Source organism: Henckelia pumila, chromosome 2, assembly GCF_033568475.1.
Source record: "Henckelia pumila isolate YLH828 chromosome 2, ASM3356847v2, whole genome shotgun sequence".
Lineage (NCBI taxonomy): Eukaryota > Viridiplantae > Streptophyta > Magnoliopsida > Lamiales > Gesneriaceae > Henckelia > Henckelia pumila.
In genome coordinates this window covers 153,970,592-153,982,263 of record NC_133121.1, presented here as the reverse complement: position 1 = coordinate 153,982,263, position 11,672 = coordinate 153,970,592, and the positions used below count along the sequence as shown (strand labels likewise).

General features: G+C 32.0%; 1 protein-coding gene across 1 annotated transcript; it reads left to right on the top strand.

Moving 5' to 3' along the window:
- The first annotated feature begins 1,920 nt into the window (after window positions 1–1,920).
- LOC140878736 (protein FAR1-RELATED SEQUENCE 5-like) lies at window positions 1,921–4,012 on the top strand. The gene is made up of 4 exons (XM_073282351.1): window positions 1,921–2,831; window positions 3,075–3,534; window positions 3,646–3,771; window positions 3,854–4,012. The coding sequence occupies exons 1-4, from the start codon at window positions 1,921–1,923 to the stop codon at window positions 4,010–4,012; spliced, it is 1,656 nt and encodes a 551-aa protein (XP_073138452.1).
- The last annotated feature ends 7,660 nt before the right edge of the window (window positions 4,013–11,672 follow it).

The following is an 11,672-nucleotide window of genomic DNA, read 5'->3' as shown; positions in this document are numbered from 1 at the left end:
CATTCCTCTGTTTTTCATTTTTTGGTGTGACCCGTTCATCTTCCGATCAGTCATCTCCCCGTCTCCAGCAACCTCCCTCATGTCTAAACAAGGTAATTTTAGTATCTTCAATCTCACTTTTACTTCATGTTTACAGATTTAAATTGGAAATAATAACAAAATAAAAGTATTTATATTGATTTATGATGAAAAACAAGGAGGATTTAATATCTAAGCAAAACAACCCCTCGGAAAACCCAAATGAGTGGATTGTGATGGTTGTGTTTTCATTTCACCTTTAATCGTGTAATTTTAGTTTCTTTGTTTTGTATTTTTTTTATATTTTTTTATTTATTACGGTAGTATGTTGAGAAAGCTAAATAAACCACCTCGGTTAATTAATCTATGGTTGCTATAGCTTTTTCTTGTAAATATGCTTGATTGGTTGTAAAATTGGATTTTACATCTCTGGTGCTAGAAATTTTTTTATTACATAATCATTTGATTCAATGATATTTGCCTCTTGGAGTTATTTGGACTCATTATTCAATCAATTTTTAATTTATTATTATTATTTTTGGAGATTTATATCTAAAATTAATATTTCATTTCACAAAATTCTTCTGCTTGTAATTTGTACTTGTTGAATCTATTGGTTATTGGTTATGAAAGAACTACGGGTATTGGAAACTCTTGAGTTCTTATGTTGTTATTTTGTTCATTCCATCGATCTGTGTTTTCCTATTCCTCATAGATTATACTGGCCAGTAATCTTCCCGTCTTCGTCAACCTCCCTAATGTCTGACCCTGGTAATTTTTGTATCTCCAATCTCATTTCTACTTCATGTTTACAGGTTTAAACTGAAAATAATAACAAAATAAAAGTATCTATATTTATTTATGATGAAGAAACAAGAAGGATATAACCAAAACCAACCCCTCGGATCTCCCAAATGGGTGTATTATGATATTTGTGTGGAAAGGCTGTTTGATTGGAATTTGCAGCAGATTTAATATGGATTTGTCTTTCAATAAATCTAAAAAAACTGGATAATTATTCATAAATAAGAAAGACTAGGATCTGGAAAATGGAAAGTTTAGAAAATTAGGTAATTAGATAAAACAGCATACATAGGAATAATTGTTGGGTATTTCAATTTTTTTAAGACAGTTTTTCCTACTGTGAAGAAAGGAGAAGAAGGGGGTGTAGACATATGTGTAAAGAAGACGCTGATGAAGTAGTCTTTGGTCATAAATCTTATACATAATGGATAGTTAGGAGAGTAGCAAAAAAGTCAAGCGCAGACCAATTCAAACCTTTATCTCTTTTCCCTGCTACACTTTCTGTAGAATAATGGAGATAGTTAGTGGCATTATTTAAATATATTTATATGAAATTGATGCATGTTTTTATGCATGTTTTGTGTAGGTGCTTTAAACTCAAAAAATGATGGTGTAGTGAACGATATACATTTGTTTGCAGAAGACATTGAGATTGAGCCCAAGGTTGGAATGAAATTTGAAAATGAGAATGAAGTTTTTGACTTTTACAAAAGATATGCATATCATGTTGGTTTTCCAGTTAGAAAAAGAACTTCACGGAAGAATAAAGAAGGGGTTGTCACGTATATTGCATTCACATGTGGCCTAGAAAGCCGCATAAATAGTAATACAAGCACTACAATGAAGCTCCAACCAACCGGTCAAACAGGCTGTAAAGCTAGACTAACAGCTTGTTCAGATGTTGCTGGAGTATGAAAAATTACCGGTGTCCATCTCGAACATAATCATCAAACTAGTCCAACCAAGTCTAGAGCATTTCGATGTTATCGTCAGTTGAATGCTCACGTGAAATGACAACTAGAAGTGAATGATATAGCAGGTATTCCTCTTCATAAAAGTTATAACTCAGTTGTTGTTGAAGCAGGTGGATATGAAAAGATGACGTTTATTGAAAATGATTGTCGAAATTATATTGATAAGGTCAGGAAATTAAGACTTGGAGAGGGAGATGCAACTGCCATTCAAGCTTATTTTTCCAAAATGCAGTCACTTTCTCCTGGTTTTTTCTTTAGCTTGGATTTGGATGATGAGGGTCGATTAAAGAATATATTTTGGGCAGATAATAGGTGTCGACAAGCTTATAAGGAATTTGGAGATGTAATAACTTTTGATATAACATACTTAACTAATAAGTATGACATGCCATTTGCTCCTTTCGTCGGTGTTAATCATCATGGACACTCAACACTGCTTGGTTGTGGTTTACTTTCTAGTGAGGATACAGAGACATTTGTGTGGTTGTTTAAGATATGGCTAGAGTGCATGGAATTTAAGTCACCTCAAGGGATAATCATCGATCAAGATAGGGCAATGCAAAATGCCATAGAAGCAGTATTTCCCAACTCAAAACATAGGTGGTGTTTATGGCACATCCTTAAGAAATTACCTGAAAAATTTGGATATCATTGTCAAAAGGCTTCCATACTCTCATCTATATATGAATTGGTGTATGAATCACAAAGCACAAATGAGTTCGAACAGGGTTGGTTTTCTATGCTTGATATGTATGAATTGCAAAATAATGATTGGTTGATTGGACTTTTTAGAGAGAGAACTCGTTGGGTTCCATGTTTTCTCAGAACTTCATTTTGGGCCGGAATGTCAACAACCCAACGAAGCGAGAGTATGAATTCTTTTTTCGACGGGTATGTCCATTCGAAAACATCTTTGAAACAATTTGTGGAGCAATATGAGCGAGCTCTGAGGAGTAAAGTTGAGAAAGAGTTTCAAGCTGATTTTAAATCCTTCTCACAGATGGTCCCTTGCATTACTCGATTTGATATAGAGAGGCAATTTCAAAGTGCTTATACAATTGCAAAATTTAAAGAATTTTAACAAGAATTAACGGGAAATATGTATTGTGACATTGAATCCAGTGAAGATGGGTCTTTTGGCACGAGATATGTGGTTACAGAAGACTTTACAGCACATGAAAGAGTTAAGGAAAAAAAATTTGAAATTATGTTTGAGAGAGATAAATGCATATTTTCTTGTAGTTGTCATCTATTTGAGTTTAGGGGAATAATTTGTAGGCATGCTATTGCAGTTTTGATCCGTAACAAGTTTTCTGTCGTTCCTGAGCAATATATACTTCGACGTTGGAGGAAAGATGTGAGTAGATTGAATATGAGAGTGAAGATCAATTATAATGGATGGATAACTACTCCTGGTCAGTTAAATTATGAGAAGTTGTGCGAGGCATTTACAAGTGTTGCAGACATGGCTGCAGATAATGATGAAGAAACTCAAAAGCTTCTCGAGTGGATTGAAAGTAAAGCAAGTGATCTTGCTATATCAAAGTTGCGATCAGGTTGTGTTCGTACTTTGGTATCACCACAGAGCATGCAAGTACAATCTGATCATGTTGATGATACAACTCAAGCTTCTATAGCTACTTGCAAAGTTCTTGATCCAAAGTACACTAAAACAAAAGGAGCCCCTAAGAAGCTTCGAAAGAAAGGTCCGTTGGAGAAGTGTTCTAAGAAATCGAAGGTAAAAAATATTCCTCATACATCTTTAATTAATTAGTATCAATATAATGCATCAATATAAAAATTAGTATCAATATAATGCATTCTATTCATACATATGTTGGTTTCATAGGTATTGGTGAAATCAAGCAAAGAAAAGAACTTTCAACCGAAAAACATTGAATACAATAATGTGATTATTCAACCAGGTGTTCAGAATTCTGTTATGAATCAAATTTCTTTCTCACAGCAATTAATGGTATGACATTTATGTTTGTGTTGTCATGTTGTTAATCATATCTATATATGTTTGTTTCTTACATTTGGCCTAATAATCATAGGGTGTTCATCACCATCCTTGGAATGTCGATTATGGAGTATATTTAGTATCAAACTATGGAGTTGATCAAGAATTGACAAAACTATGCTCATCAAGATGGTGTTCGAATGAGGATGAAGTGATCGAATCCAACAGTGTAATCAATAATGAAGCATGTTAATTGGACATGCGTAAGGACCCGATATTTATATATATTATGTCCAGTTTAGATTTCTGCTGGGGAGATGCCCCAAGTAGGTGTATTATACACTTTGTTGATGTCTTGGATTTGATTTTGGAATGATCGAGCCTTGTCGGCTCTACACGTATTTAGTCCTGGCCAGTGCGGCTGTAGGGTTTGTGTTGTTGAATATGACTCTATTTTCGAGTATTAACAGGTTGTGTTGTTTAGATTTTTTGGAATGTCCTATTTACGAGGAGGTAATGTCGAAATTTTTGTAGGCTCAAAAGAAAATTTTTTTACTCGTTCTCGTTGTTTACATTAATTAATCCTATTTGTTTGATGATTAAATATTAATCAAGAGAACAGGCTCTCACAACATACAATTAAATGTACTTGAATTTAAAATAATTTAAATATGTTGGAAGAGTCCGAATTTGAAATTTTCATATGTATTCCACCCAATTTGATATATTGTGGTTTTTATATTTAGTTCATGCACTTTGTTCAGTTGTTGATTGAATTTACTAGGAAATATATATATTTATAAAAAGTAAAATTTAATGTGTGCACTTACTGAACTTGATAGGCCGAATGCTAAAAAAAAGAGGAAAAAGAATGAATCATATTAAATCAAAATAATTAATATTATTTGGGAAGTATAAATTAATTTTTTTGTGTAATTTAGTCTCTCAACGTGAAATTTGTAGAAATAGACAATAAAAAATTATATTTTCATTAAAAATATTTAATTAAAGCAAGACAAGTAATTGTTTATGAAAAGTAATAATTTTTTAAAGAATTTTAAAATAAAAATAATATTTAATAGTTTTTGTTTTGAAAAAAATAATATTTAATAGTTGTGTGTAGACTATGTGTACAACTGGATGTACACATAGCATGGCCCGTTATTGAAAATCTCTGTCTCTCTCTCTCTCTCTCTCTCTCTCTTTAATTATCTTTTATTTTTATTTTATTTGTTTATTTAATAATAATAATCCTTATTTATTTATTTTTTAAAAGTTTTTAAAAGGGAAAATTCCAAATAAATACTTAGATATTAATTTCATTTAGATATTTATCCCAACCATTTGTGAGCTCATTGTTACACGTCATTATCTATATATTTTCCTCAAATATCTCACATCTCACAATTAAATATTCTAACAACCAAATATTTACGAGACTTATTGTCATTTTATCATTTCCACGTCATCAATATTCCCACCCTTAAAATTATTTAAAATTTTTATTTTATTTTATTTATTTATTTCTTTACTTTAATTAATTCCATTTATAATTTTTTCATAAATTTAAAATATTTAATATTGCATTTATGTATGTTTTAAAAAATCATATTGTACACTTAATTTATTATTAAAATTAATAAACAATAAGAAAATGAGGCTAATTGCATTAATATCCCCTGTGAAAAGTCTAAAAGTCATAAAAACTCCACAAGAAATATTAATTGGCTAATGCATCCCTCAGTTTTTTAAAATGTAGCGCATTTCACCCCTATGTTATACAAACTTGGGCACATTTATACCCTTTCATAGTGGTTTTTATGCTAATTTTTTTAAAACATAGGGTCTAACATGCTATTAATTTTACACGGGGTGTTTTATGTCTTTTAGACTTTTCACATGGGGTGTTGATGCAATTAGCCCTTACATTACGTGAAATTAGAAATTGAAAACTCCAAATTACATGAAATGAAAACAGAAATTACAAACTCTGAATTGCATGACATGAGAACAGAAATTTAAAACTTAAATAGCATGAAATAAAAACATGAATACAAAACACAAATGTGCTACATGTTCAAAGTTTTTTTGAGTTCCTCACATACTGTCCGATGGTTTTGAAGTTGTTCATGGTCATACCTTGTGTGTCCATTACGAGGAGTTGATGGGCTTTGATGAGTTGTTCTGCTCTCTTGTTTTTATTATATTCCTCCAAATGTGTTATGGAATGTTGCAGATTTTGATTGGCTTCAAATTGAGACACTTTTTCTTTCCCTTTTCTATTTGTTGCCTTGTTTCCCATTGGACAAGATCGGATTTCGTAATCATCTGCATCACAAATTGTGTTTGGAATGAAGAATCAATATTTTCTATTGATGATTCGGAGGTCCTTGTCTTTTTTGAAGCTTGATGAGCTGATTGTGGAGCATACATTTGACTGGATTTGACAATTCTCCACACATGTTCATAAAGTAGTTTTATAAGTGCTCTTGTATTCTTCATCTGCATGCATTATCAAATCCTCGTCACTCCACCCATTGGGTCGATCACTGTACCATTTTTTGTAGATTTCATTATATCTATTCACGATCTTATTCATCGAACCCCAATGTATTTTTGTTTTTTCAGCAGTTCTATTTTTAGCCCCTTTCTCTCGGTTGGTATTGTAATATGCTATAACTCGTTTATAAAATGGGTCACTCTTTTGGTCATTAACCACTGTCAGGTCTTCACTAATGAGCGTGTATGCTGCTTCAAGGAGCTTGTCATCTGCTACTGTCCTCACTGTTTTTTTCCAGTATATCTATCTGATTCTTGGCCTGCCTCTGTTTCATAATTGATAGTGGTATCTTCGAGTCCTACATTTGATGAAAAAAACAGTGAGGACAGTAGCAGATGAGCAGAAGAGGTTATGCTTGGGTACCTGATTGTTACAATTCTCGAGCATGTAACCCACCCGGCATTGTCAAATCTAGAGCAATTTATCAACGGAGATATAACCCTAAAGGATAGAAAAGTCGAAACAGCACAATAATTTTAATTCAAACAACACACATCTAATCTGAAAATATAGCATAACAGGACAGTAGCAGATGAGCAGAAGAGGTTATGCTCGTTTGGCTCACATTATGGTAAATATTATTTTTTTAATTTTATTATTTAAGTAGTGATACATCTTTTGAATTTTGTGTATGATGATTTAAAATATATATATATATATATTTAAGAAAAAAGAAAGTCCTAACAGATACAAAAATTACAAGATCTTGAGTTTGGATTGAAGGTCACGAGAAAAAAATTGAAAGGTTAGGGTTTGAAATTCAAAATTAAATATTTCCTGGTTTATGACTAATAAATAATGTATTTTGGTAAGGGGCTAATTAAGTTATTTTATGGCTCTCATTATTTCTTGTTTCTTACAAGTTTTGGATTTATTTATTTAGAGTATGTTATCGGTGCAAATAGGATTTTAAATTCCAATTAATTAATTCATGGATGTTGTGTAATAATGTATTTCAAGTATGGGCTAATCAAGTTTTTTATGGCCTTCATTCGTGCTTGTTACTTATTATTTTCAGGCGTAATCATTTAGTACATGTTATGGGCTCAATTAAGAGGGTGTTTGACTAAACTTATTAAAAAGAGCTTATAAGCTCCTAGTGCTTAAAAGTTGTTTTACGAGCTTATAAGCTGTTAGAACTTATTTTAAAAATAAGCTGTTAAAGTGTTTGGGTAAACTTATTTTAAACAACTTAAAGATATTGATATGTTTGGTATTATAAGATCTTTTTATTGTCAAAATTACCTAAAAGGGTATAATTCTATAAAAATAAAATTTTGAGTTATACACATACGAAAATAATTTTAGAATAAACATAAATTAAAAAATAAAATTATTTTAATATTTTACTTTAGAAAAATTTATGTGATTTGTAATTTTTTTAAAAAATAATATTTAATATTTAATGGGTGGAGGATATGATGGAGATTTATGAAAATATTCAAGGATATTTTATAGAGATAAAATATTAAAATAAGATCTTTTTAAAAAAAGTACCTCCCCCTTTACTTTTTTAAAAACAGCTTATAAGCTGTCAAACAACTTATTTTGACACCTTATAAGCTGTTTTTAAAAAATTTTGCCAAAAAAAATTTGAGAGCTTAAAAGCTCTAAAACAGCTTATAAGATGTTTACAAGAGCTTTTAAGCTCTCCCAAACACCCTCTAAATCATATTTTAAGCTCATTTAGCCACCACACATGGAGTTCTATACCCGTAGAAGGCACATATGTGAGAATTATTAAAGATCATATTTTATATTTTAGCAATATATTGGAAAGGATTCTCTTCTGGTTGAGGAATTCATCAAACGTTAAAACCTTTATTAATTCCGTAGATGCCTAAGGTTTGTGCTTTAGAGGGTGTTTGGGAGAGCTTTTAAGCTCTTAAAAACAACTTTTAAGTTGTTTTAGAGCTTAAAAGCTCTCCGGATCTGTTTGGTAAATTTTTTTAGAAACAACTTATAAGGGGGGAGATACTTTTTTCAAAAATATCTTATTTTAACATTCCATCTCTCTAAAATATCCTTAAATATTTTAATAAATCTCCACCATATCCTCCATCCATTAAATATTAAATATTATTTTTAAAAAAAATTCCAAATCACATAAATTTTTCTAAAATAAAATATTATAACAATTTTATTTTTTAAAATATATGTTTATTCTAAAACTATTTTCATATATGTATAACTCGAAGCATTATTTTCATATAATTATATTTTTTTTGGTAATTTTGACGATGAAAAGATCTTATAATACCAAACACATCAACATCTTTAAGTTATTTAAAATAAATTTATCCAAACACTTTAACAACTTATTTTTAAAATAAATTATAACAGCTTATAAGCTCGTAAAACAGCTTTTAAGCTCTAGAAGCTTATAAGATCTTTTTAATAAGGTTAGTCAAGCACCCTCAATCGAATTCAAAGATTCAAGCCCGAATTTAACTATATCCTAATTTTTGTTGTTTGCTTTATTTAATTGAATACAAATATGCAAGCCCGAATTTAATACTTTTTTTTGTTCTTGTTTGTTTTGCTTGATTTTTAAACCCGGGACAGATAGTGTTTTGAAATATGTTTCTTGTCTTATATTGAGTTGAATTTACAAAATAAACTTAAAATCGATGATGCTTGTGGCTCGTACTACTTAGAACATTGAATTTGCATCTCTAAATTAGTAAATAGTAATCTTTTTATTTCCTCATTTGGTGTTGGATGGTTTTTTTTTCTCATTGCAAATTGTTTTTCGCACTTGGGTCAAAATGCGAAAGTGCAAGGTATGAATTTATGCTTGCATTTCTTTGGTATCCAGTTGGAAATGTCCTTTTCGATTTCACTTGGTTTCTGCAGAACGCCTGTGAAACTTTTGAGCTGTCCTTATTGATAGCTTTGCTTTACCCTGCTATAATTTCAGTAAATTTTTCGATTATCTCATATGAGGGAGCAAGTGGGGACTTTCTCAACCAAAAAAATGCTGCAAAAAACTCTTTCCACAGCGTGTATTGTAGCCTGTCAATAACATATTCGCAGCATGCATTGCACGCTGTGGATGTAAGTTTCTGTGGCGTGCGTAGTAGGTTGCGAAAAATATTCTCGTAGCATCCCAACTCTTTCCGCCGCGTGTACCGCACACTGTGGAAACTTACATCCACAGCGCGCAGCTGCACGCTGCAACAAAGTACATCCACAACGTACGCTGCATGGTGTGGAAACATATCCGCAGTGTGCACATCATGCTATGGATGTAAGTTTCCGCAGCGCTCATTGCGAGCTGTCGATACCACATGAGCTTCAACAGCTTACTGGTGTGCAGCGTGCGATGCGCGCTGCAGATAACTAATTTGCACGCTGCGAAAACTCACTTTTTTTGTAGTGGGGCTTGCATGACATATTGGCTATTCTGCCAATATTCTGGGAGTGATGTATGAAACGGAGTTCGAGGTTCTTTTGGTGAAAATTTTGTATAATGTTGGTAATTTTGTGAATAGGGTGGTTGTTAGGATCATGAGCGTGTGTAGAGGGGGGTAAATACACACTTAAAAATATTTTGAAACTTTGAGCTGATTTAATAGCCTGTTACAAGTATTTTTGCTTAAACTGAGATTTTGCTTGAAAGAGTTGATCTGAATCAGGCGGAAAAATCTTCCTAGCAAAAATGAACTGAAAAGCTTAAGGCAGATGGAGTTCGAGGGTCGTTTGGTGAAAATTTTGTATAATGTTGGTAATTTTGTGAATAGGGTGGTTGTTAGGATCCTGAGCGTGTGTAGAGGGAGGAGGTGTGAATACATACTTAAAAATATTTTGAAACTTTGAGCTAATTTAATAGCCTGTTAAAATTATTTTTGTTTAAACTGAGATTTTGCTCGAAAGAACTGATCTGAATCAGGCGAAAAAAACTTATTCTCAAAACTAAACTGAAAAGCTTAAGGCAAATTGAATAAATAAATGCAGTAAGTGAAAATAAGGAGCACAAGATTTTTATGGAAGTTTGAAGTCAAAGCTTCTACGTCTCCCCTTCTTCTATTTTCAGAAGGATTTTCACTAGAAGAATTTGATTTATACAACAAATTGTAGAAATTCGATCCAATCAACCTTTGAAAGGAATTCCTAGTATCAACTTCTCAATACAGATCATAATCTGTCTGAGTTACAAGTGTAGATTTTAAGTGAAATGTGCTTCAACAAGCTGATCTGAATATCACAAAGTGATCTTAATTAATCGATCTGATTAAGTAGTGAGCTTGAACTCTGTATAAGAAACTTTGATCTGCTACTTATCTGAATACTTAAGATTTCACAAATGAAGAGGCAAAAATTATTTATCTCTGAGTAGCATCCTCTATTTATAGCAGCTCCTTCTGCAACGTTCAAAAAATAGCCGGTAGAATGTTTGTCTTTTGCATCATCCGACATTGAACCAAAAGGTGACAAGTGTCCTCGTACATTTCCAAATGTAGTGGAGAAATTGAATCAGTGTCGGGTACAGAGGTTAACGTTTATATCTCCAACAACTTTCTTTGTATTCTAGCTGGTTCGTTGCGTGGCTATTGATCTGGTCTGTTATCTTCTTTATCTGATTAAGACGTAGTGTTAAAATAAGATGTGTTTGTTTCGAGCATGTGTAATCAGATAACTTGATATATCCAGATCGATATGTCAATTTTATTTTAACCCTAAGATCAATGTAGATTGTTCTTGGTTTTGTTCAACAATCAATCTGCCTCTGTTCATAACCATAATTATGAATTTATCTTTATCAATTTCCTCTTTTTTGGTGATGTCAAAACCAAGTAATTTTATTGTAACACAGACTGATGTAATTAAAATACCATTTTATAGATTCGATAAGTGCATCTAACAAAAGATAAGTTTTGATCTACTTAAAGTATAGAATCTTTTCATTGCTTGGCTTTTCCTTTTACTTTTGAGGTTTTTGAGGGGGCTCCCTTTTCCCCCTTTTTGGCATCACCGGCGTGTTGAAGAAAATCCATGATTTATGAGAACTGAGTGCCGAAGGTAGATCGTATTTAGATGAAATAACATGAAGAATGGCATGAAGTGGATCAAAAAAATAATTTGAAGTAGGCAGAGCAGTATCAACAATAGACTCCAACATATCATTAATGGATGTGATTTGTAGGTCATGCAAGTGATCTGACTGCTGAACTTCCTGGTCATCTTGAATAGTCATCATGTTAGTATGGTTGTTAAGAGTGAGCTCATCTTGATTTGAAGCGGTTAAAGCCGGAACAAGCTTAACTGAAACAATATCAGTGATTGGATTAAGTTGTGCTGGTAAATATGTCTGAGAATTTTCCATGATGATTTGTTATGCACAATCGATCTG

Excerpts from the sequence above, each read along its gene's own strand:
- LOC140878736 (XM_073282351.1), top strand. The coding sequence starts at position 1,921 with ATGACGTTTATTGAAAATGATTGTCGAAATTATATTGATAAGGTCAGG. Across the intron at positions 2,832-3,074 it reads ACTCGATTTGATATAGAGAG|GCATGCTATTGCAGTTTTGA; the intron begins GCAATTTCAAAG and ends AATAATTTGTAG. Across the intron at positions 3,535-3,645 it reads AGTGTTCTAAGAAATCGAAG|GTATTGGTGAAATCAAGCAA; the intron begins GTAAAAAATATT and ends TTGGTTTCATAG.